General features: G+C 43.5%; 1 protein-coding gene across 3 annotated transcripts in view; it reads right to left on the bottom strand.

Annotated features, from left to right (window-relative positions):
* LOC103347327 (splicing factor 45) overlaps nt 1–26,925 on the bottom strand; it is a 37,139-nt gene that overhangs the window by 8,005 nt on the left and 2,209 nt on the right. For 2 of the 3 annotated variants that reach the window (XM_051834754.3, XM_089312383.1), the window contains exons 2-6: nt 20,673–20,810; nt 7,152–7,268; nt 5,783–5,949; nt 4,895–4,992; nt 9–65 (exon numbers count right to left, since the gene is read on the bottom strand). In XM_051834754.3, the coding sequence (XP_051690714.1) occupies nt 9–65; nt 4,895–4,992; nt 5,783–5,949; nt 7,152–7,268; nt 20,673–20,795 (562 nt within the window). In that variant the 5' untranslated portion in view covers nt 20,796–20,810. Of the gene's footprint in view, nt 1–8; nt 66–4,894; nt 4,993–5,782; nt 5,950–7,151; nt 7,269–20,672; nt 25,808–26,925 lie in introns of all 3 variants that reach the window. The other variant, XM_070055804.2, reaches the window with a different exon arrangement.

The following is a 26,925-nucleotide window of genomic DNA, read 5'->3' as shown; positions in this document are numbered from 1 at the left end:
CTACGTACATTCTTTGTCTTTCTCTACAAGAGAAGTAGGTGGGGCAATGGCAGCACCGCCCATACCTGCAAAAACAAATACACAGATGAAAGGAGGGAAGAAAAATGTTTCCGATGCCTGACTCCCAAGGACTTTAACAGGCTCTGTTCTTTCTATCAACATATCCTTAAGGGGAGGGAAAAAAAGAAAAAAGACGAAGACCTGGTACTTCCATATTTCTGCTAATCCCTAAATAACTGAGTATCTGAAGTTAGGATTACAAATGTAGAAATCGAGTCAGGTGTTTAGCACAGTAGTTACAATACTGGTTAGGATGCCCACATTCCATGTCAGAGTCCCTAGGTTTAAACCTCAGCTCCTGAGTCCAGCTTCCTATCGATGCGGAAAGCAGCAGCGATGGCTCAAGTAGTTGGGTTCCTGCCACCACATGGGAGACTCGGACTGAGATCCTGGCTCCAGGCTTCAGCCCAGAATTCAGGTTGTTGTGGGCATTTGGGGAGCAGGCCAATGTCTGGGAGCTCTGTCTCTCAAAAAAATAAATTTAAAAAAAGAAATGAAGAGAACGGGTAACATCCAGACAGACAAAACTGTTCCTTTGTAAAAGGCATTCAGGAACCCCAGAATTGGGGTTGGCACTATGACATTAAAGCTACCAACTGCAATGACCGCATCGCATGTGAGTACTGGTTTGAGTCCTGGCTGTTCCATTTCCAATCCAGCTCCCTGCTAATATGCCTGGGAAAGCAGCAGCAGATGGAACAAGTGCTTAGGCCCCTGGACCCACATGGGAGAACCAGATGAAGCTCCTGGGTCCTGGCTTCAGTTTGGCCCAGTCCTTGCAGCCACGTGGGGAGTGAACCAGAGGATGGAAGCTCTAACTGTGCCCTTCAAGTAAATAAATCTTAACAACAACAACAAAACCTAGAATGTAGTTACCAAGTGATTTTCAAGGAAAAATTATGCATTTCAGACTTATACATGACCTCCTCTGGGCTTCATAAACCTTTGAAGTAGGTTACTATTTCCAGTTTACAGATGAGAAAATGGTCAGAAATGAATAAACTGGCAGAAAAGAAATAAACTCAGTTCCCTATCACACCAAAGCTTTCCCCCACGACACAGCATGGTTAGTCCTGGAACTGAACACCAATTTGGAAGTGTGAGTCCTTCTGGCTCCTGAAGAACCTGGCAGGTGCTGCCAGTATTCCTTCCTGTTTATGTTATTGCATGGAAAATGGGGGATACAAATCAACCAAAAAGGTAAGGTTTTTTTTTCCCATTTTCTATCCAACAATTGAAGGCAGAAGCAATAAGGAATTTTCATTACATGTATATCCTACCATATTAGTATAGAGTAAAATGGAAATTTTAAAAGTTGTTTATAAATTATGCTGCATCAATTTAAAATATTTCACAATAGTAATTACTTTAAATTCAGTATGGATGCATTGTGATTAATCAGACTGGCTGTTACAAATTACTGAGGATAAATATAAATCCACAGAAAGTCTCCATATGTATTTTTTTTAAAGATTTTATTTGTTTATTTGAAAGGTAGTTACAGACAGAGAAAGGGGGAGGCAGAGAGAAAGGTTTTCCTTCTGCTGATTCACTCCCCAAATGGTTGTAACGGCCGGGAACTGCACTGCTCTGAAGCCAGGAGCCAGGAAAATGCTTTCCGAGTCTCCCATGTGGGTGCAGGGGCCAAGGACTTGGGCCATCCTTGACTACTTTCCCAGGCCATAGCAGAGAGCTGGATTGGAAGAGGGGCGGCCAGGACTCGAACTGGCACCCACATGGGATGCTGGCGCCACAGGCAGAGAATTAGCCTACTGCGCCACAGCACCGGCCCCCATATATATTCCTTTTGAATTACTCCTGTGGTAGTTTTTTAATCTTGTCACTAAGACCTGAGGTGATTATTGATGGGACTCTGTGAAAAGCAGACTAATAAGGTCAGCATAAAAAATTCAGGTTGACTACTACAAATCTGCTACTAACCAAGTTAAAATATGAGCATGCCCTATCTGTTAATAGCAGTACAGTAGACCCTCTTTATCCACAGGGAATATGCACCCAAGACATTTCCCAGACACCTGAAACACTGCACATAGAATCAAACACTATATGGCTGCTGGTTCGAGTCCCAGCTGCACCACTTCTGATCCAGCTCTCTGCTATCCAGCTGCACCACTTCTGATCCAGCTGTCTGCTATCGCCTGGGAGAGCAGCAGAAAAGATGGCCCAAGGCCTTGGGCCCCTTTACCCATGTGGGAGACCTGGAAGAAGCTCCTGGCTCCTGGCTTTGATCAGCTCAGCTCTGGCTGTTGTGGCCAACTGGGGAGTGAACCAGCAGATGGAAGACCTCTCTCTCTGTCTCTCTAACTCTGCCTTCAAAAAAAAAAAAAAGAGATCAAACACTATATATCTTTTTTCCTATAATATATGTACTCCTATGATAAAGTTTAAGAGATTAGCAACAATAACTAATAATGCAACAGGACAATTACAATCATATACTATAACAAGTTATATATAATATGGTTTTTCTCCCTTTCACAAAATATCTTATTGTACTATACAATATATTTGTATATATTTTGTGTGTATATACATATATATATACATATATACACAAAATATCTTTAGTCTGTGGTTTACCATGTGCAACTGATACCTCAGAAAGCAAAACTGCAGGTAACGGGGACACTAGCATATCCATGGATATAATATTGGCTACAAGGTCAATAAAAGTTTTTTTTGTTTTTTTTTTTTTTGACAGGCAGAGTTAGACAGTGAGGGAGAGACAGACAGAGAGAAAGGTCTTCTTTCCGTTGGTTCACCCCCAAAATGGCCGCTGCACTGATTCGAAAGCCAGGTGCTTCCTCCTGGTCTCCCATGCGGATGCAGGGCCCAAGCACTTGGGCCATCCTCCGCTGCCTTCCTGGGCCACAGTGGAGAGCTGGACTGGAAGAAGAGCAACCGGGACAGAATCTGGCACCCTGATTGGGACTAGAACCCGGGGTGCTGGTGCCACAGGCGGAGGATTAGCCTAGTAAGCCGTGGCGCCAGCCTAGAAGCTCTTTTTATAAGAGGCATTATAGTTCCTAATAACGTTTAAGAAAAAAATAAAAGTTTTTAATAATGTTCTTAAAAAAAGGATAGTCAACTTATAAACTGGAAAGATGAGCTGTATAAACATTTAACCAATAAAAAATGCTAACAGAAATGAAACACCAGTTGCTCAACAGAGATAATGGATATGAAATACAACACAAGTGGCCAGCATTGTGGTGCAGCGGGTAAAGCTACTGCCTGCAGTGCTGGTAACAAGGGTGCTGGTTTGAGACCTAGCTGCTCCTGGATCAAGCTTCTGGCTCCTGCCTTTGGCCCAGCCCAGCACAGGCCATTGTGGTCATTTTGCGGAGTGAACCAGCGGATACGAAGATCTCTCTCTCTCTCTTTCATTCTGCCTTTCAAATAAAGAAAATAAACCTATAAAAAACAAAAGTGGTCCATGGTGCTTTGGCACAGTAGGCTAAGCCTCTGTTTTGGTGCCAGCATCCCATATGAATTCATGTCTTGGTTGCTGCTCTTCAGATCCAGCTCTCTGCTTATGGCCTAGGAAAGCAGTGGAAGATGGCCCAAGTGCTTGGGTCCCTGCATCTGCATAGGAGACCCAAAAGAAGCTCCTGTTCCTGGCTCCAGATCAGCCCAGCTCTGGCCACTGCCGCCATCTGGGAACTGAACAAGTGGATAGAAGACCTTACTCTCTGTCTCTCCTTCTCTGTTTGTAACTTTACCTCTCAAAATAAATTAAATCTTTCACAAAAACAAATAATGATAATAATAGTAATAATAATAAAGCATGCCCCATTCTCACAATTCCCATTAGAACACTGCTAATAATTATTAAGAATTCATGTTGAGGGGGCCGGCACTGTGGTGGTGTAGGTTAAGCCTTCACTTGCAGCACCAGCATCCCATATGGGTGCTGGTTCAAGTCCTGGCTGCTCTTCTTCTGATCCGGCTCTCCACTTATAGCCTGAGAAAGCAGTGGAAGATGGCCCAAGGGTTTAGGCCCCTGCACCCACATAAAGGATCAGGAAGAAGCTCCTGGCTTTGGATTGGCCCAGCTCTCACCATTTGGGGAGTGAACCAGGAGATGGAAAATTTTCTCTTGTGTCTCACCCTCTGTCTGTAATTCTGCCTCTCAAAAAAAAAAAAAATTCATCTTGAGGAATTTATCTGGGTTTGATCCCTGGCTCCCATTTGACTCCAGATTCCTGCTAATGCACACTCAGGGAGGCAACAGTGATGACTCAACTGACTGGGCTCCTGCCACCCACACTGAAGACCCAGGATTGAGTTTCTGGCTCTTATCTTTGGCCCTGATTCCAGGCCCTTGGCCCTTGGGGCATCTGGAAAGTAAATCAATACATTGGATCTTTTTCTCAAATAATTTTGGTTTTTGAAGGATTTATCTCAAAAACAATTACAATTTTGCTCATAAAAGTATAGAGATGGAATGACTCTTCAAGCACCTAGCTCCAACTCCTGTCGTCCCACTTTCTCACTGACAGTTGAAAGCAATCAACACCCAGAAAGCTAAGTAGCTTCCTTAAATCCACGCGTGTAACTCACATGCATTGGTGTGCTTGACTCTACTTCCAGGAATGATGACCAGAAATACAACTGTACTCAGAAGCTCAAAAGATCTATATATAGATCACAGTAGAAACTTAAATTGTTGTGCAGCAAATGGATTGCTGGGATTCCAGAAAGAAAAGCCACCTAAACCAATGTCAAATAAGCTACTTATTAACTTGAGTATAAAAAGCAAATAGTGGGACTACACCACGCTTGAAACATAATATTTCTATCAGTGCCTTACTTCTTTTCCTCCTCTCCCGCTCATAATCTTCATCTTCATCAGAATCTGGGTCAGGTCGCCTTGAAAACCCACTAGCTTCATGTCTATCTTTACGCCTCCTGTGAGAACAAAAGAAGTAAATATTCATCACAGTTGAGTCACACTAGAGATAGAACCTGTGATATCATCTTGCCTTTCCTCCTGGCCAGAAAATATTCAAATCCTCTTAAATAAATTATTACGAATTGGGGAAGGGGAAGGCACAGAAGGACACAAGGACACAACTGTTTGAAGATTAAATTTAGCAAAGCATGAAAAGTGAGAAAACCTCAAAAGATAAAAATGAATAGGTACAAGAGTACAGTTAGCAAGAAAAGTTTCCTTGACATTTACCATAAAGCCTATCAACATAGTAATAATTTAATAGTTTCAATTCTCTAGAAATGGTTCAATAAATGAGTAACAATGCAATATTTAACAAACAATTTAATAACATAAAAACTTAAAAATAAATCCTGCCACCCATACTTTTTAAAAATAAAAAGATACATGTAAGTTTAAAGAAATTCCATCTTGCTCCAAAATAGTGAAGTTAGAAACATTTAAACCATGGTACTTCTAGTAGTCATCACACAGGAAAAATGCCTTCAACATCAGATCTCAAAATTATTTTTCTAATAAATCACTCAAAATCGGTACTTCAGGTTTTCAGAGTCTATAATGAAATTTACTCAGTCTGCCCACATGCCGAGACATCACAACTACAAACTCGGAAAAAAAAATTTGATTCCTTCTGTTGACTGCTCAGACCAATCATGACAATTTCAGTCTTAAGCACTGAAGTTCATTCTCTAATATTTTAATAAATAATTCAACTGCAAAAGAGCCCCAATCCAAACAAAGCCTTACTTTTCCCTTTCCTCTATTTCCTTTTGCCTTTCCAGCTCCCGCTGTCTCTGTCGTTCCTCTCTTTGGCGCTTCACTACTTTCTCATAATCATTAGGAAACATGGGATCATATTCATCAGCTAAGGGAATCAGAACTTCTCCTGCAGAAAATCCACTGGGAACAGGGTCCTGAGAAAGATAAAAACATCAAAATATTATCTCCATATCTTCCAGGATGACTCAGTCAGGTAGCAGCAGAATCATGACTTTTTTTTTTTTGGACAGGCAGAGTGGACAGTGAGAGAGAGAGACAGAAAGGTCTTCCTTTTCCGTTGGTTCACCCCCAAATGGCCACTGTGGCCAGCGCACCGTGCTGATCCAAAGCCAGTAGTCAGGTGCTCCTCCTGGTCTCCCATGCGGGTACAGGGCCCAAGCACTTGGGCCATCCTCCACTGCACTCCCAGGCCACAGCAGAGAGCTGGACCAGAAGAGGAGCAACTGGGACAGAATCCGGTGCCCTGACTGGGACTAGAACCCGGTGTGCCGTGGCGCTGGCTATTATCATGACTTTTTTTTTAATTTTTTTTTTTGGACAGGCAGAGTGGACAGTGAGAGAGAGAGACAGAGAGAAAGGTCTTCCTTTGCCGTTGGTTCACTCTCCAATGGCCGCCGCAGCTGGCGCGCTGCGGCCGGCGCACCGCACTGATCCGATGGCAGGAGCCAGGTGCTTCTCCTGGTCTCCCGTGGGGTGCAGGGCCCAAGTACTTGGGCCATCCTCCACTGCACTCCCTGGCCACAGCAGAGAGCTGGCCTGGAAGAGGGGCAACCAGGACAGAATCCGGCGCCCCGACCGGGACTAGAACCTGGTGTGTCGGCGCCGCAAGGCGGACGATTAGCCTAGTGAGCTGCGGCACCGGCCCAGAATCATGACTTTTAACTTTTAGTTTAGCACTATATTATCCTAATACCCAAGAGCATTTATTCTTCAATAAGCCACCACCAAACAAAATTTAAGACACTACTACTCTGAAGCAAAATTCTTGATTATTTACAGTAACAACAACAAATATTTCAATTTTTCTATACCTCTGGGAAAGCTTAAAAGAAACAACATAAAGAAAACTTAAAAGAACCAAACAAGCCATGGACAGCATAATCATTTTTGTAGTCATCACTGAGAGTAACTTTAGATTCTGATTACATTTCTGATCACATTGTGAAAAACAACATATTATGGTTTCAGAAGCATTTTCCTGGTCTTCTTAAATCCTCTGGACACACATCTCTCCCCAGGTAGGCTGCATCTCAGCTTAACATCATAACTGAAGGTCCTCTAAGAACAGGTATGTGTGCGTGTATGTATCAAAGTCACAGATCAGGTGTGGGCTTACCTTTAACCCAGCTGCTACATGTGGTGGTGTGTCCACAATTTGACGATCATCTGAGGAGCCACCTCGCTTCAGGTCAATGACTGGGGCAAGCACTGTACTTTGTTTTGTTCTTTGGCTCTAAAATAATCAGAAACAAGAGAAGTACACTGAAGTTTCAAATTAAAATTCATATTCTTTGTCGCAAAATTTTTTTTCTGATCTAATAAACCTTTGAGGCATGAGAAAACAATAACCTTAAAATAATCACCTTTTAATTAAATTACTACAATCATATACGATTTTATTAGGGCTTTTAAAAAACCACCAGATTTCCATTTTTGGGGGGAGGCTTACAGTAAAATTTAAACTTCTATGTAAAATTAACATGCAAAAAATAGTTCTACATTGGATTTTCCCTTAGACCACAGGAGAGTAAATCTGTAGCACATTACAATTTTTTAAAATTTATTTATTTATTTATTTGAAAGTCAGAGTTACACAGAGAGATGAGAGGCAGAGAGAGAGAGAGAGAGAGGTCTTCCATCCACTGGTTCATTCCCCAGTTGGCTGCAACGGCCAGAGCTGCACCAATCCGAAGCCAGGAGCCAGGAGCCAGGAGCCAGGAGCCAGGAGCCAGGAGCCAGGAGCCAGGAGCTTCTTCCAAGTCTCCCACATGGGTGCAGGGTCCCGAGGATTTGGGCTATCTTCTACTGCTATCGCAGGCCATAGGTGGGATTGGAGAGCTGGATTGGAAGTAGAGCAGCCGGATCTTGAACCGGCACCTATATGGGATGCCGGCACTGCAGGCCAGGGCGTTAACCCGCTGCACCACAGCACCGGCTCCAGCACATTACAATTTAAGTTGTATGTATCTTTCACAAGGAATGGGTATGGTTTTATATCCTGGGCAAAAAAGACACTTGAGGATAAGTGACATTTTCCCTCTTCCTAGGACATACAATTCTGCCCTTTTTTATTATGAACTTATAGAAAAAATTTTAAAAAAATGTCATTCATATACATTCTACCATTGCTTATGTTTTATCATATTTTCTTTACCATATACGAGTACTTTTTTTTCTGAATCTTTTGAAAGTTGGTGACATTAGGACATTTATACCTAATTCCCTAAAACTAAGGACACTTTCTCACATTATTATATTACCACACATAACAAAATCAATAATTCAGTAATTCTTAATCTGTCCTAAGTAGTTTTTATTTTTTTTTTAGTATTTATTTATTTATTTGAAAGTCAGAGCTACACACAGAGAGGAGGAGAGGCAGAGAGAGAGAGAGAGAGGCAGTGTTCCATCCACTGGTTCACTCCCCAATTGGTGGCAATGGCCGGAGCTGAGCTGATCTGCAGCCAGGAGCCAGGCACTTCTTCTGGGTCTCCTACACAGGTGCAGGGGCCCAAGTACTTGGGCCATCCTCTGCTGCTTTCCCAGGCCATAGCCATAGCAGAGAGCTGGATTGGAAATGGAGCAGCCGGGACTGGAACCGGTGCCCCTATGTGATGCTGGCACTGTAGGTGGTAGCTTTACCCTCTATGCCACAGTGCTGGCTCCAAACTATCTTTTAAACATCTGATTTTTTTAAAACATCGGGTTCCTATCAAAGTTTCTGAAAGACATTTTGTTAAATTTTTTTTTCTCAAAGTTCTAGAAGTTAGTTTTTTTTTTTTTTTTTAAAGATTTATTTACTTAAACTCAGAGTTACAGATAGGAGAGGTAGAGAGGTAGAGAGACAGAGAGAGAGAGAAAGAGAGAGAGAGAGAGAGGGGTCTTACTCTGCTCGTTCATTCCCCAGTTGGCTGTAGCTGCCAGAGCTGTGCAGATTCGAAGCCAGGAGCCTCTTCTGAGTCTCCCACGTGGGTGCAGGGGCCCAAGGACTTGGGCCATCTTCTACTGCTTTCCCAGGCCGTAGCAGAGAGCTGGATTGGAAGTGGAGCAGCCAGGACTCGAACTGGCGCCCATATGGGATGCCAGCACTGGAGGCGGCGGCTTTACCTGCTAGGCCAAAGTGCTGGCCCCAGATTTTTTTTTTTTTACAGAGAGAGAAAGAGAAAGATAGGGAGGGAGGGAGGAAGCAAGGGAGGGAGGTCTTCCATCTGGTGGTTCACTCCCCAAATAACTGCAATGGCTGGAGCTCAGCTGATCTGAAGCCAGGAGCCAGGAGCTTCTTCTAGGTCTCCCATGCGGGCACAGGGACCCAAGGACCCGGGCCATCTTCCACTGCCTTCCCAGGCCAGAGCAGAGAGCCAGATCGAAAGAGGAACAGCCTGGACTTGAACGGGCGCCCATATGGGATGCCGGCACTTCAGGCCAGTGCTTTAATCTTCTATGCCACAGCGCCGGCCCCCCCTTTTTTTTTTTTTTTTTTTTTGACAGGCAGAGTGGACAGTGAGAGAGAGAGGCAGAGAGAAAGCTCTTCCTTTTTCCATTGGTTCACTCCCCAGTGGGCGCTGCAGCTGGTGCACCACACTGATCCGAAGCCAGGAGCCAGGTGCTTCTCCTGGTCTCCCATGCGGGTGCAGGGCTCAAAGACTTGGGCCATTCTCCTCTACACTCCCGGGCCACAGCAGAGAGCTGGACTAGAAGAGGAGCAACCGGGACAGAATCCAGCACCCTGAGTGGAACTAGAACCTGGTATGCCGGCGCCGCAGGTGGAGGATTAGCCTATTGAGCCGCGGCACCGGCCCAGACATTTGTTTTTTAAGTGTCTTGACTTAGAAGTCTCTCTTCCATGAACCACCACCACCATTTTCATCTCCTTCCTTTTTTCCTAGACACCGTCTTGTAAAAATGCCCAACACTCTAGATCTGTCTAGTAACTGGTGATCTAGCTTAACTCATTCCTTTATGCCTATCATGTCCTAAAGACCAAAAGTTAAAGGCTTCATTCAATTCAGGGTAAAGCTTTAAGGCAATTCTTCACAGGTGAGATGGTGCCCTTTCATTTTTTTTTTTTTTCCAATTTGACACGTAGAGTTATAGACAGTGAGAGAGACAGGCAGAGAGAAAGGTTTTCCTTCCGTTGGTTCACCCCCCAAATGGCCACTATGGACAGCACTGTGCCGATCCGAAGCCAGGAGCCAGGTGCTTCCTCCTGGTCTCCCATGCAGGTGCAGGGCCCAAGCACTTGGGCCATCTACTGCTATCCCAGGCCATAGCAGAGAGCCGGATTGGAAGTGGAGCAGCTGGGTCTTGAACAGGCGCTCATATCGGATGCCGGGGCTTCAGGGCAGGGTGTTAACCCGCTGCGCCACAGTGCTGGCCCCACTATTTTTTTTTTAATGATTATTTATTGGGCACCAGATTCTAGTCACGGCTGCTCTTCTTCCAGTCCTGCTCTCTGCTGTGGCCTGGGAAGGCAGTGGAGGATGGCCCAAGTGCCTGGGCCCTGCACCCCATGGGAGACCAGGAAGAAGCACCTGGCTCCTGGCTTCGGATCGGCGCAGCGCCAGCCGTAGCGGCCACATGGGGAGCGAACCAACAGAAGGAAGACCTTTTTCTCTTTCTCTCTATAACTCTGTCAAAAAAAATTATTTATTTATTTGAAAGAGACAGAGACAAAGTCCATCTGTTGGTTCATTCCCCAGATACAGCAACAGCTAGAGCTGGGCCAGGCCGAAGCCAGGAGCTTCTTCCAGGTCTCCTCCATGGGCGGCAGAGGCCCAAATACTTGGGCCATCTTCCTCTGCTTTTCTCAGGCCATTAGCAGGGAGCTGGATTGGAAGTTGAGCAGCAGGGACTCAAACTGGCACCAGTACTGAATGCCGGTGTCACAGGAAGCGGTTTTATCTGCTGTTCTACAATGCTGGTCCCTAGTGTTCAATCCAACATCTAGTTTAAAAGCAGAGATACAAATGAAATCATAGTTCCGTCACTTAGCTACAGGTAAAATTTTCTCTCCCAAGTAACCTTCAGAATTTTGATGAGGTCAGTCCTGTACTCTGAGTACTTAAACAGCTTAAAAAAATGAATACAACACATCTTCACTTCCCTTTAAGAAAAAGTACTAATCATAGACAGCAATCTCAAAAATGTTAGAAAACAGGGGCTGGCATTGTGGCCTAGCAGGTAAAGCTACCACCTGCAATACCGGCATCCCACCTGGGCACCAGTTCATGTTCCAGCTAATTCACTTCTGATCCAGCTCTCTGTTAATGGTCTGGGAAAAGCAACAGAGGATGGCCCAAGTGGTTGGGCCTCTACTACCCACGTGAGACCTGGAAGAAGCCCCTGACCCCTGGCTTCGGCCTGGTCCAGCACTGGCTATTGCAGTCATCTGGAGAGTAAACCATCAGGTCGAAGATTTCTCTCTCTCTCTCTCCATAACTCTGACTTTGAAATAAACAAATCTTGCTGGCGCTGCGGCTCACTAGGCTAATCCTCTGCCTTGCGGCGCTGGCACACCAGGTTCTAGTCCCGGCAGGGCGCCAGATTCTGTCCCGGTTGCCCCTCTTTCAGGCCAGCTCTCTGCTGTGGCCCGGGAGTGCAGTGGAGGATGGCCGAAGTGCTTGGGCCCTGCACCCCATGGGAGACCAAGAGAAGCACCTGGCTCCTGGCTTCGGATCAGCGCGATGCGCTGGCTGTAGCGCGCCGGCCATGGCGGCCATTGGAGGGTGAACCAATGGCAAAAAGGAAGACCTTTCTCTCTGTCTCTCTCTCTCACTGTCCACTCTGCCTGTCAAAAAAAATAAACAAATCTTAAAAAAAAAAAAAAGGTTAGAAAACAGAATGATTTCACAAGCAGCTTTTAACTTTGATCCATTTAAAAAATACTTGAAATTAAGATTTGCTAATATCTAGAGTAAGAATATCTGAATAACAGATACAATAACAAAAATAACTTCTTGCTCATTACATGATTTAAGAATGACAGGGTCGGCGCTGTGGCACAGCAGGTTAAAGCCCTGGCTTGAAGTGCCAGCATCCCATATGGGCGCTGGTTCTAGTCCTGGCTGCTCCTCTTCCAATCCAGCTCTCTGCTATGGCCTGGGAAAGCAGCAGAAGATGGCCGAAGTGCTTGGGTCCCTGCACCCACATGGAAGACTCGGAAGAGGCTCCTGGCTTCGGATTGGCAGAGCTCCAGCCATTGCAGCCGTCTGGGGAGTGAACCAGAGGATGGAAGACCTCTCTCTCTGTCTCTCTCTCTCTCTCTCTCTCTCTCTGTAATTCTGTCTTTCAAATAAATAAAGTACATCTTGTAAAAAAATGATAAATACATATACAGAGAGCAGGAAAATGTAACAATGTCCCAAGTTAAGTGAGGGCTTATCTTCACCACTGGAACCCATGCAATACTACCAAGACTGAGAACAATGCAACCCAGCTGCCACTAGTTACAGTGGAAAAAGCTATAGGGAGATTATAATACAACATCCTACCGGAACTAAGGTCAAAGTAACCTATCCAACTGACACTCAAAGACACATCTTCAGAAAGGAGCTTTTTGCCATGACTGCCTCCTTTTTAAAAGAAATGGAGACAACTGATACTCCAGATGCACAAATACTAATGCAGGGATACAAGAAGTATGAAAAAAAGTTACATGATGCCCCCAAAGAAGAATTGTATCTCTTGAGCAATAAATTCCAAAGTAAAAGATACCAAGAAAATATATGATGAAGAATTTAAGAAAATGACTATAAGGAAACTCAATGAGATACAAAAGAATACGGACAATTATACAAAATTAGGAAAACAATGTCTGATATGACTGAGAAATTCAGTAAGGAGACAGACACCTTGAGTAAAAAATATTGGAAATAGGGACAGGTTCAGTGCAATGCTGCCACCTGGGATGCCTGCGTCCCATGTCAGAGTGTGTGAGTTGAGTCCTAACTCCATTCTGGATTCCAGCTTCCTACTAATGCACACCCGGGGAGGCAGCAAGTAGTTGGGTACCTGCCTCTACACCTGAGAGATCCAGACTGAGTTCCAGGCTCTTTGCTTTGGCCTGAGTGAGCCCTGGTTTTTGTGGACATTTTGAGAGTGAATCAGCAAATGGCGGTATCTCTAAGCCTTCCAAAAAAATTAAAAATTAATAATAATAAAAAAACCTACCCCGAGGGGCCGGTGCTGTGGTGTAGCAGGTGAAGCCGCAGCCTGCAGTACCGACATCCCATATGGCGGCTCCACTTCCGATCCAGCTCTCTGCTATGGCCTGGGAAAGCAGCAGAGGATGGCCCAAGTGCTTGGGCCCCTGTTGCGGTGTAGGAGACTCAAGAGAAGCTCCTGGCTCCTGGCTTTAGGTTAGCCCAACTCACGCCATTTGGGGAGCAAACCACCAGATGAAAGACTTCTCTCTCTCTCTGCCTCTGTCTCTCTGTAACTCTGCTTTTCAAATAAAATAAATCCTAAAAAAACCGAAAAAAAAAAAAAAAAACCAAAAACAAAAACAAAAAAAAACACTACCCTGACTCTTAAAAAATATATTGGAAATTAATAACTCAGTAAGTCAAATAAAAAATACAGCTGAAAGCCTAAACAAAAAAAGATCAAGTAGAAGAAAGAATATCTGAACCAGAAGACAGATATTCCAGTCATATAAAAAGGAGAGTGGCCGGTGCTGTAGCACAGTGGGTTAACACCCTGTCCTGAGGTGCCGGCATCTCAATGGGTGCTGGTTTGAGGCCCGGCCGCTCCACTTCCGATCCAGCTCTCTGCTGTGGCCTGGGATAGCAGGCTCCTGGCTTCGGATCGGCACAGCTCCGGCCGTTGTGGCCAGGTGGAGAGTGAGCCATCAGATGGAAGACCTCACTCTTTCTCTCTGCCTCTCCTCTGTGTAACTCTTTCAAATAAATACATACATCTTAAAAAAAAAAGAAAAAGGAGAAAAATATAGAATGAAGTTGGCCTTTAAGACCTTTGGAATACAACTAAGTGAAGAAATATTTGAATTTGGAAATTCCAAAATGAACAGAAAAGGGAAAAGGCATAGAAAACTTATTCTGTGACATAACAGCTAAAGCGGCTGGTGCTGTGGCATAGTGGGTAAAGCCGCAGCCTGCAGTGCCGGCATCCCATATGGGCACCAGTTCAAGCCCTGGCTGCTCCACTTCCAATCCAGCTCTCTGCTACGGCCTGGGAAAGCAGTTGAAGACGGCCCAAGTCCTTGGCCCCTGCACCCACGTGAAAGACCCAGAAGCTCCTGGCTCCTGGCTTTGATCAGCACAGCTCTGGCCATTGCAGCCAACTGTGGAGTGAACCAGCAGATTGAAGACCTTTCTCTCTCTCTCTCTCTGCCTCGCCTTCTCTATGTAACTCTTTCAAATAAATAAATAAATCTTAAAAAAAGAAAAAAAAGAAATAACAGCTGAAAACTTTCCTAGTTTGGGGAAAGAATGGACATGCAGGTACAGGAGGCCCCCAGTTGGGCTCTAAATAGACAAGAACAGGAAGGAGTCTTACCATGACATCCCAAACTATCAAGGGTACAACACAGAGAATTACAAAAAATGCCAAGAGATGATTATCAAGTCACAATTAAGGGAACTCTCATTAGACTAATGGCAGATTTCTTGGGCCAGAGGGGAATGGAATGGCATATTATAAGTTCTGAAAGAAAAAAACAAAACACCTGTCAGTCAAGAATACTACCACAGCCTGCAAAACCCAGAAATGAAAGAGAAATACAGACTTCCCAAAACATGAAAAAACTAAGGGAATTCATCACTAATGGACTGGCACTACAAGAGATGTGTAAGGAAGTCCTACAATCAGAAGCAAGAGAAAGATAACTACCATCATGAAAACACATCAAACACAGAAAACTGACTAGCAGAGTAGAGGCATAAAAGAGAAACAGAAAAGAATAAAATCTCATTGATAGAGTGAACCAGCAAACCACAAAGACGAAATATAAGAAAGGAGGGGTCGGTGCTGTGGTGCAGTGAGTTAAAGCCCCAGCCTGCAGCTCCGGCATTCCATTTGGGTGCTGGTTTGAGTCCTGGCTGCTGTTCTTCCGATCCAGCTCTCTGCCATGACCTGGGAAAGCAGTAGAAGATGGCCTAAGTTCTTGGGCCCCTGTATCCACATGGGAGACCCAGAAGAAGCTCCTGGCTCCTGGCTCCTGGCTTGGATCAGCTCAGCTCTGGCCATGGCGGTCATTTGGGGAGTGAACCAACGGAATGGAAGACCTTTCTCTCTCTGTAACACTGTCTTTCAAATACATAAAATAAGTCTTAAAAAAAAGGGGGGGGGAAGAAAAGGACAAAGAATATTCAACACAGAATAAATTTTAAAAAACAAGAACTAAATTCTTACTCATCAATAACAATCTCGAGTATAAATGATCTACATCTCCCAATTAAAAGACAGATTGATTAAATGGCTACAAAAACAAATCCTGACCATCTATCACCTACAAAGAAACTCTTCACCAATAAACACACACACACAGGCTCAAAATAAAAGGATGGAAAAGGATATTCCCCTCAAATGGAAACCAAAAGCAAGCAGGAATGGCTGTATTTATTTCAGATGAAACAGACTTCAAGACAAAAAACTGTAGAAAAGAAGGTCATTATATGATGAAGAGATCAATTCAAACAAAAAAATATGATTGCAAATGTATATGCACCTAATGCTAGGGCACACAACATTTTTTTTTAAGATTTATTTATTTATTTATTTATTTGAAAGTCAGAGTTACAGAGAGGGCAAGACAGAAGAAGGGAGGGAGGTAGAGACGTAGAGACAGAGAGAGAGAGAGGTCAGCAGGTCAGTCTTCATTTGTTGGTTCACCCCCCAAATGGCCACAATGGCTAGGGCTGGGTCAGGCTGAAGCCAGGAGCTTCATCCTGGTCTCCCACATGGCTAAAGGGGCCCAACGACTTGGGCCATCTTCTGATGTTTTCCCAGGCACTTAGCAGGGTGCTGGATGGGAAGTGGAGCAGTCGGGATTCAAACTGGTGCCCATATGGGACGCCGGTGGTGTAGGAGGCAGCTTTACCCATTATACCACAGCACCAACCCCTGAAGCACATGATTTTATAAAGCCAACACTTTTAGATATAAAGGGAGACATAAGCTTCAATACATTACAGCAGGAGACTTCAACACTCGACTTTTACCATGGAACAGATACCCAGACACCCTACCTGCCCCCTCAAAAATCAGACTCCAAACTCAGAGTATTTTTTTTAAGATAAAATTGACAAATCAAGGCAAACCAAAAGAAAAAGAAAATACCACTCAAATAAATAAAAAGAGATGAAAAAGTAGATACTACAATTGAGGTCACAGAAAATACAAAAAAAGCATTAAGGACTATTATGAACCATTATAAGCCAACAAACTGGAAAACCCAGAAAACAATGAATATATTTCTTGACATATATAACCCATGAAAACTGAATCATGAAGACTCAGAAAATCCAAACCAACCAATAACTTCTGAAACTGAAGTCTCCTAGCACCAGTACTGTGTTGTAGCAGGTTAAGCAGCAGCTACTTGGAATACCTGCATCCCATACTGGAGTGCCTGGTTTGCGTCCAGGCTACTCCATGCTTCCTGTCCAGTTTTTTTTTTTTTTTTTTAATTTATTTATTTGAAAGCAGAGTTACAGACAAACAGGCGGGGGGAGAGAGGGAGAGAGAGACACAGAGAGAGAGAGGTGTCTCCCATTTGCTGGTTCACTCCCCAAATGGCCCTAATGGCTAGAGCTATGCCAATCCAAAGCCAGGAGCCAGGGGCTTCTTCCAGGTCTCCCATGCAGGTGCAGGGGCCCAAGGACTTGGGCCATCTTCCACTGCTTTCCCAGGCCATAGTAGAGAGCTAGATCCGAAGTAGAGCAGCCGGGACTTGAACCAGAGCCCACATGGGATGCCAGCACTGCAGACGCAGCTTTACCCACTATGCCACAGCTCCAGTCCCCTGTCCAGCTTTTTCCTGGTACAATCAGGGGGACAGTGGATGATGTCTAGGTACTTGGGTTCCTGCTGCCTGAATGGGAGACTTGGATGGAATTCCTGGCTCTGGTATGGCTTAGCCCCAGCTGTTGAGGCCATTTGGGGACTGAACCAGCAGATGGATGATTTCTGTCTCTCCTACTTACTATCATATGCCTTCCAAATACAATAAACCTTTAAAATGCAAAAACCGAAACAAAAATAGCACTAATTCTTCTCCAACTATTAAAAAAAATTTTGACAAGGTGAACACTCTTTCAAATTCATTCTACAAGGCGAGCATTGCCAAAATCAAAGATATAACAAAAAGAAAACCATAGACCAATATCCTTGATGAGCACAGATAATAAAAATTTTCAACCCAATACAACCAACACAAAATTCAACAGCACAAAAATATTTACTATACTCGGGGGGGATTATCCCAGGGATGCAAGGATGATTCAACACACACAAATCAATAAACATAACACATTACATCAACAGAATGAAGGATACAAATTATATAGTCATCTCCCCCAGAAAAAATGTTCCATAAAAATCCATTTATGATTAAAAAAAATAAAAAGCCTTACAAACTGGTACAAAAGGGACATATCTCAAAATAATGAAGACTACCCACAGTCAATAGCATACTGAATGGGGAAAAGCTGGAAGCATTTCCTGTAAGATTTTTAACTGGCCAAGGTTGTCCATTGCACCACTTTTATTCCATACAGTACTGGAAGTTTTAGCAATAGTCATTAGGCAAGAGAAAATACAAAAGGCATTACAGGGACTGGTGTTGTAGTACAGCAGGTAAAGTGCCACCTGAAACACCAGGATCCTATATGGGCGCTGGTTCAAGTCCTAGCTGCTCCACTTCCGATCCAGCTCCCTGGTAATGGCAAGGGAAGGCAGGGGAAGATGGCTCAAGTGCTTGGGCTCCTGCCCCCAGTGCGAGACACCTGGAAGAAACTCCTGGCTTTGGTTTGGTCCAGCCCCGATCATTGTAGATATCTGGGGAATGAACCCGCGGGTGGAAGATTTTTCTTTGTCTCTTTGTTAGATTCCACCTTTCAAATAAATAAACCTTAAAAAAAAAAAGCCTACAAAAAGGAAGAGGAGTCAAATGATCCTTGTTTGCAGACAACATGATTCTCTGAACAGAAAAACCTAAAGACTGCCAAAAGACTGTAGAACTGAAAAACTCTGTAAATTGCAGCATACAAAATTAACAGAAAAAACAAGATCATTTTAATACATTAATAACCAACTTGCTAACAAAGAAATCATGAAAGCAAGCCCACTCACAATAGCTACAAAAAGATTAAAAGCCTGGGAATAAACTTAACCAAGGATGGCAAAGACCTCTGCAATACAAAGCACAAAACACTGATCAAGGATTCTGAACACACAGGAAAAAAAATGGGAGGAATTAATATTGTTAAACTGTCAGAGATACCTGCACTCCCAGGTTTACTGCAGCACTACTCAAAAAGCCAAAATATAGGATCAACAGGAAGTCCATCAATGGATAAGGAAAAGGTGTGTGTATATATACAATAAAATATTCAATCGTAAAAAAATGAAATCCTGTCACTTGCAGTAAAATGGATGGAACTGGAGGACATTGCATTAAGTGAAATAAGCCAGACACAGAATGATAAATACCATGTTCCTTCTCATATATGGAGCCTTAATAATGCCCATCTGAAAACAGAACAGTGATTCCCAGGGGTTGGGGTAGTTAAGGGGATGGGGAAGGATAGAGAGAGCTATTAGATAATGGCAACAAAATACAGCTATACGGAAGGAATAAGCTCTACTGTTCCACAGCAGTGGGGTTACCACCGTTCACAATAACATACAGTTCAGGAAGAACTAGAAGAAAGGAGCTTAAAGGGTCCAAACATAAAGTAATGGAAATGCTAATTATCTGATCTGATCATACCACACTATACTCCATAAAAATGTACACGCATTACATGTTAATAAAAAAGATTATTGAATTCTCAAATTTCTACCATCCAGTTCCAACAATTAGCAATGTTAATATATACACTTATCTCTCCTATTTGAGACTAAATTATTTTAAGTAAATTTCAGAAATTAAGTCATTTTATCAGTAAATATTTTACTATGTATCTCTCAAATCATTTTTTTTTCAACTTGTTTCTCATTATTGCTTCTTCTCTCAAGAAGTCCTTTTACACATTTTTTTTCTACTCATGAAATGTTAACACTACAGATGCATGCATCTGTGCTTTATACATAAAAAGACCAAGATTTTTTTTCACCGCTTAAAGATCAACATTCACTCAGTTTGAGGGGTGGGGAAGGATACAGTTTCCATTAAGGATGCATGTTCTAAAACATAAGAACCCTTAAAACAACATAAAGTCCAATACCATTCTCATTCTTAAAAATATTTGACACACTTAAAAAACAAATAATCAGTTGACAACCATGCTGTTTTACATACTGAATTATTTTGAAGATATTTTCAATGTTTAGCATGTACAAAAAACCAAAACCGATTACCACCGAAATGACATATACCTGACACATTCAAAACAAATCTGCATCCCCAGAAATGTATACACATTATTATGATGATGCTACAGAGTACCTGAAAGTGCTGATTTCAAAGCTTCCATAACATACAGAAGGAATGCTACTTAAAAACGCACACTTCTGGGGCTGGTATTGTGGCACAGTGGGTTAAGTTGGCACCTGCGATGACAGCGTTCTGTACTGAAGCACTGGTTCAGGACCCAAGTTCTAGAGACTTCACTTCCTATCCAGCTCCCTGCTAATGTGCCTGAGAAAGCAACAGAAGACAGCCCAAGTACTTCAACCCCTGCCAGCCATGTGGGAGATTCAGATGGAGCCCATGGCTCCTGGCTTCACCCAAGTCAAGGCTACTTGGGGAGAGAACCAGAGACCTCTTTCTCTTTGTTGCTTCCTCTCTAACTCTTTCAAATAAATAAAAAAATCTTTAAAAAAAAAAAAAAGAAAGAAAGAAAGAAAGAAAAGAAAAGAAAACTAAGCATACCTACAATAATAACTTATCTTTAGATGATTTTTTAAAAAGATTCATTTGGGTCCCACATGGATGACAGGGGTCCAAGCACTTGGGCCATCTTCCACTGCTTTCCCAGGCACATAAGCAGGGAGCTTGACTGTAAATGGAGCAGCTGAAACCGAAACCAGCACACATACTAGATGCATCCCCTGTGCCACAATGCTGGCCCCATAACTTACCTTAAAAAAAAAATAATACTACACTTTTTAGGCCCCAGCCCAGAACCAGAATTTACCAACATTGGGAATATGGCTACAGAATCAGCATTTTAAATACATTCTAGTCAATGGTAGACATACTGAAGTTTAAAAACAAGTGTCATTGCTGGAAGTTGAGAATACTACTTTTCTTCACTCCTATTCCAAGAAATATTTGCATTTCAAAGAACCAAGAGAAGTAGATGATTTTAAACTCTTCAATCCTCTCCTATAAATGTTTAACACTACTCACCCAATAAAAAGGCAGAAGAGCAAGCAAAGACCAAATTACTCCTAGTCCTACGAGGACCCCACCCCGCAGACATCTGCTCTTACATCCCGAGCTTGTCTTTACCTTTGCTTGAGTGAGAGCTGCCTTCTTCACTTGAAGCTGAGACTGCAGAAGCTTGAAGTTTTTGGACCAGCCTTCTGTTTTTGAGTCACTGGTCTCCACTCCTAGATCGTCGTACAAGGACATCTTTTCATTTTAATGCTGAAAGGCAAGAGGGGCAGGGATTAACGAGTGCAAAATACAATAAAGATGTCAAAGTTTTTCCTTAGCATCATGGAATTCTGCAGGTAAAAGGTCCAGCACCCTTTAGGACGGATGCCAAGACTTAAATCTCCAGTGCAGAGCTTACTCTAGGTATATGAAATTTTGACCATAAATTATTTTAAAAATAGATCTCTAGAATTACTTTTTCTACCTATAAGATCATGTGTTCAAGTGATTCAAGAATGAAATCCTTTGGTTCTGTGGTATATAATGAGGTTAAGATGGAAAGAAGTTCTAGATTTAGGGCATAATTATTTACATAGATCTGATTTTTTAAAAAAATATTTGGAAGGCAGAATTACAGTGGGGGGCGGGGGGAGAAGGGAGGAAGATACAGAGATAGAGATCTTCCATCTGCTGGTTCACTCCCCAAATGGCTGCAACAGTCAAGGCTGACCCACACTAATGCCAAGAACTTCAAAATCTATCTGGGTCTCCCATGGGGTGACAAGAGCCCAACCACTTAGGCCTTGGGCCATCTTCTGCTGTTTTCCCAGGCACATTAGCAGGAAACTGGATCAGAAGTGGAACAGCCAGAACTCGAATTGTTGCTCGTATAGGATACAGGCATAACAGGTGGTAGCCTAACCTGCTGTACCACAACACTAGCCCTATACATATCTGATTTTTTAAAAAATTTCATTTATCTCAATGGCAAAAAGTAGATGCTTAAAAAACACCAATTGCCAGGTTTAGTTTACCACAATTAGCTATCCTTTTATAGTAACAACAACAACAAATTAACAATTCTCAAGAATTGTTTGAAGAATATTTGAAGAACAAATAGACATCATCTCAGAAATGCTTTAATTTTGTAAATAATGACTGTTGAGGGGGGAGTGGATGGGTTATATCTTAAATACTCTGACTTCCTCACAACCCATCAAGTAGAATTTATAATCTTTTAGGACACTGATTATAAAAAGACAATCAACAATCTACATGTGACTGTGCAACACACAATATCCTTGGAAAATAGTTGAATACACAACAACAAAAACAGTAACAGTTAACAGGAGCTAACCTTGTCCAGCCAAGCTCAATGTTAACTGTGATAGGGACCACTAAAACCCAGCAGATTATAGATGTGGCGACCAGGATCTAGGGGATTAATTTGCAAGAGGGCACAATGAAAAACCCCTTTCAAGCCAGTCTTGAGATCATGCTAGTAAATCCCAACTGCCAACTTAAACAACAAAAACCTTCAACACTGTAAAACCCACCAATATGGCCCACTTCTTAGCCCAGAAAGCTTTTTCCCCTAAAAACCACCTTCTACAAAACCCTACTGCAGCCATGCTCTGTGACTCAGAAGGAGGGAAGGAAAATATTTAAATTTCCCACCCAGGTCTGACTCAGGGCGAATACTTCTCTTCAGTTTATTCTTTCCTCTCCACCTTCCCACCGCGGGCCGTGGGGCCCTGCCTCCCGACGCCTTAGCTGACCTGAGCTGCACACACGCAGGGTAGGGGCAGAGAGTGGACAGCAGCATGGATTCCCTTGGAGCAGCTGCTCCAGTTCTCAGTACAGTCGCTCCCTGCCTGAAGTCAGTGCTGGGGGACACTGCTGCAGTCCTTCAGTGCCCTCACTCCTCCACTCTGATGTTAAATAAAAGGCCTCCAAGGCCACAAGAAGGACCCGAGTTTATAAAAGCAGAGCCCTGGGGTATTGGCGGCTGACTTCTCCTCCCCATAAATATGGCTCCCTGGCAACTCACCAATGCCGCTGATGGCAGCACTGCAGACCCACTGCCTTCAGCACCAACGTCAAATTGATTCAGAAACAGCAATGCTTTGTGACATGAATCTTGAAGCACAGAGGCCAATTCAAGTAATAACCTCCATTCCCTAACAAGGACGTTTCAAATAGGATTATTTCTTCAAAGTTTTGTAAGGAATCCCCCTGGGACTCACTGCTGAACCTATTTCACTCCATTCTACTTTAAGCTATGAAAAGCCAGGTCCAGCTTACCCTGTTCACTGCTCTATCCCCAGATCAATACCCAACCCAGAGCCAAACAGGAAATGGGGTCACACACACAGGTAATACTCAATTCACAGAGCCCTTCCAATCCGTCTCTTCAGAAATTTTTGGGCAGTGATACACACGGCTTCTGAGGCTTCTGTGCACTTTCCTGCAGCTTACCTAGAATTCAAAACTCACCTTCTCACTTAGACACAAACGTATCATTGAACTCTGATCTAGAAAAACTCAGAGCAGAAGCAAAGAAAAACACGGAGTGTTCATCCTGGCACCATGATTCTCCAAACAAACTTAATTCAGAAATGTACTAGCCTTCACCCAGAAACGGCCAGGCACCTCTCACCTAACTCTGTTTCAGCTTTTGAGCCCTGCCTATTCAACTGGTCACCAAATCAAAGCCCAGTAAACCACAGGATCATTTGTTTTCTTTAATCTTAGGATGGCAAGGGAAGACTAACACAATCTGAGAAACAAATAAACAATGGCACTTTCTGGAAAATCACAAACCATCAAAATTGCATCGCAACTCAAGTCAAACTCTAGGTGTCTATTTCTCTCAGTATCACTTTGTAAGAAACTGGAGAACTTCTTCAAAGATCTTTACAAATATGGTAGTGATAATGGAAACTGGTTAACCAAATACCCATTTAACTTAGGGGACAGAGGAAGATTACCTTATTCATTTTTGCATCTCCAATGCCTGGTACAGAGTAGATATTTAAACAGCATTTATTAAAATGCTAACAATGAAACAGAAGTTTACATTAACCACATAAATCAGTACTGAAACTGAGCAATGTCCACAGGTTCCAGTGCAAGGCAAACAGAGGTGACAGCTGCACAATGTGAGTGCACATAATGCCCCAGCACCACAAGCTTACAGAAAGCTAAAATCTTAAGTTTTATGTTTAATATATTTCATAATACACATACAAAGTTTATAAAGAAAAGAATAAGCAAAGGAGCAGCATTGAGGATAGAGGACTGAGTGAACATTAACGCCAGTACACCTCCCTACCCAGAAAAGTCGACTCTGATGGGTAAGTCTCCTGACATTTCGGGGCTAAAAATCAAGCAGGGCAGAGGATCTCTGTCTCCAACAGAGTCCTTACATCTACACTTCCATATGTAACAACATTTCATAGCTGAATTAACGAGATTCGATCAGACGATGCTGCTCCTCTGGTTCTGTTTCATTTCTAAATTCCTTTTGATTGCTTTGCTCTGAAAGTTCTAGAACCATCATGCGGAAAAATCTTATGTGCATTTCAAGTTCCTCATTTGTTTTCTCAAACCTTTAAAAATACTTTAAATAACAGAAACTGATGTCACCTCACCAGTATCTGCTAGTTTTCTGTAACACAGAGCTTAGAAAGTTGAATCTCTGCACCACGGTAAACACAGAACTTTTTTCATTTTTCTCACTTTCACTGAAGTTCACAAAACTGTACTAATCATAGTAAAAACACAGTTACAACCCACCCACGCATGTTTGGCTTGCTTTTATTAATTATTTCAATACAAAAATCACCTGTGAATTCACCATTCAAAACAAAAGACAGGATTTGGACAAGAAACCACACTCAATTATATGGGCTACCCCAACCCATCCATCTGACTTTCCTTGAATCCCATTTGCGTTATTTCCTTGTTGTTTTCCTTTTGTATAACTTTATTCACACAATTTTTTAAAAATGATTTATTTAAAAGCTAGTGAGACAGATGCAGAGAGAGAAAGATATCTCCCAGCTGCTGGTTCCCTCCCCAAATGTCCACAGCAGCCCAGGCTGGACCAGGCCAAAGCTAGGAGGCCCAGAACTCAATCTGGTTCTCATTAGGGATCCAGGGTTAAAGCCATCATCAACTGCCGTCTCCCAGGGAGCACATTAGCAGGAAGCTGGAATTGAGGGCTAAACCAGGACTTGAACTCAGACACTGATGGAGTATCCTAAGGTGTGTCTTAACCGTTACAGCAAATGCTCTCCCCGTATTTACACAGTCAAAACGCACCTCTTCTTCAAAAGATGTATTTAATTTTTATTTCTGTTATTTAAAGCATTTATGAATATACCACAGAATGAAGCTGGAGTCAGGAGTTGGAACAGGGAAACAAACTCAGGTGCTCCGATGTGGGATGCGGGCATCTTAACCACTAGGCTAAAAAATATACCCACTCCTGGAAATTTGTTTTTTAAGTCAGCACACAACTGGCATGAAAAAGGGCATGTATAAGTCTCAGAAGCATCCCACCCCCTTTTCTCCCACATGCATCTTAGAAGCTTTCAGTAACTACTCTCAGATTACTACCACGAAACCAGCTGGGGTCACAGCAGAGTTTTACATGCTACGCTGTCTACTGCTTTATACTCCTTTTTTTTTTTTTTTTTGACAGGCAGAGTTAGACCGTAAGAGAGAGAGAGATGGAGAGAAAGGTCTTCCTTCCTTTGGTTCACACCCCCCCCCCCCCAATGACCATATGGCAGGCGCGCTGCGTCAATCCGAAGCTAGGAGCCAGGTGCCTCTTCCTGGTCTCCCATGGGGGTGCAGGGCCCAAGCACTTGGGCCATCCTCCACTGCCTTCCCGGGCCACAGCAGAGAGCTGGACTGGAAGAGGAGCAAACAGGACAGTAACTGGCGCTCCAACCGGGACCAGAACCCGGGGTGCCAGCGCCGCAGGCAGAAGATTAGCCAAGTGAGCCGCGGCGCCAGCCTTTTTTTTTTTTTTTTTTTAAGATTTATTTATTTGAAAGTCAGAGTTAGAGAGAGAGAGGAGGAGAAGCAGAGAGAGAGAGGTCTTCCATGCACTGGTGCACTCCCCAGTTGGCTACAACCACCAGAGCTGCGCCGATCTGAAGCCAGGAGCCAGGTACTTCTTCCGGATCTCCCACACAGGTGCAGGGGCCCAAGGACTTGGGTCATCTTCTACTGCTTTCCCAGGCCACAGCAGAGAGCTGGAATGAAAGTGGAGCAGCCAGGGCTTGAACTGGTGCCCATATGGGATGCTGGCACTGCAGACGGCAGCTTTACCCACCACACCAAGCCACCACCGCCTCCCACCCCCATACATAAAAACATCCCTTAAAGATGGGCTGTTTTCGGCCAGTGCTGCGGCTCACTAGGCTAATCCTCCATCTGTAGCACTGGCAACCCGGGTTCTAGTCCCGGTCGGGGCACCGGATTCTGTCCTAGTTGCTCCTCTTCCAGTCCAGCTCTCTGCTGTGGCCCGGGAGGGCAGTGGAGGATGGCACAAGTGCTTGGGCCCTGCACCCGCATGGGAGACCAGGAGGAAGCACCTCGCTTCTGGCTTCGGATCAGCACGGTGTGCTGGCCGCAGCGCGCTGGCCATAGCAACCATTTGGGGAGTGAACCAACGGAAAAGGAAGACCTTTCTGTCTGTCTCTCTGCCTGTCCAAACAAACAAACAAAAAAAAAAGATGGGCTGTTTTCATCCTCATCTTTAGTATCTCTAGATCTCTAGCTTGGCAATATGCTTGGAACACAAAAAGCATTCTATAAATATTTGCTAGGGGCCCGTGCTTTGGTGCAGCAGGTAAAGGCACCACCCACAATGCCAGCATCCCATTTAGGCACTGGTTTGTACACTGGCTGCTTCATTTCCCATTTAGCTCCCTGCTAACAGCCTGTGAAAAGAGGCAGAGGATGGCTCAAGTACTTGGGCCCCTGTTTTCCAAGCGGGAGACCCAGACAAAGCTCCTGGCTTTGGCCTGGCTCAGTCCTGGTCATTGTGGCCACTTAGGGAGTGAACCAGGGGATGGAAGATCTCTAACGCTTTCAAATAAATAAATAAATCTTAAATATCAGTTGAGTAGGTGGAAATGTATGCACTATTCAAATCACATTATTACGAAACAATTAGATCTGCAGACCTGCTTTTTAAGGACACAAGGCAAGCAGAATTTGAGAGAAGTATCACAAAATAAAACTGCAAACCAAAATTCATCGGAGGAAAAGCTACTACCACCATACAATCACTAAGGAGTCAGGGTGTGAGTTCTAGCACCTAAAGCAGCAGGCTAACACAGCACCTTTCTATCACGGAATAGAAATG

The sequence above is a fragment of the Oryctolagus cuniculus genome, chromosome 13 (genome assembly GCF_051225735.1).
Source record: "Oryctolagus cuniculus isolate XC-2025 breed Fujian yellow rabbit chromosome 13, ASM5122573v1, whole genome shotgun sequence".
Classification (NCBI taxonomy): domain Eukaryota; kingdom Metazoa; phylum Chordata; class Mammalia; order Lagomorpha; family Leporidae; genus Oryctolagus; species Oryctolagus cuniculus.
This window is presented reverse-complemented; position numbering and strand designations above follow the sequence as displayed.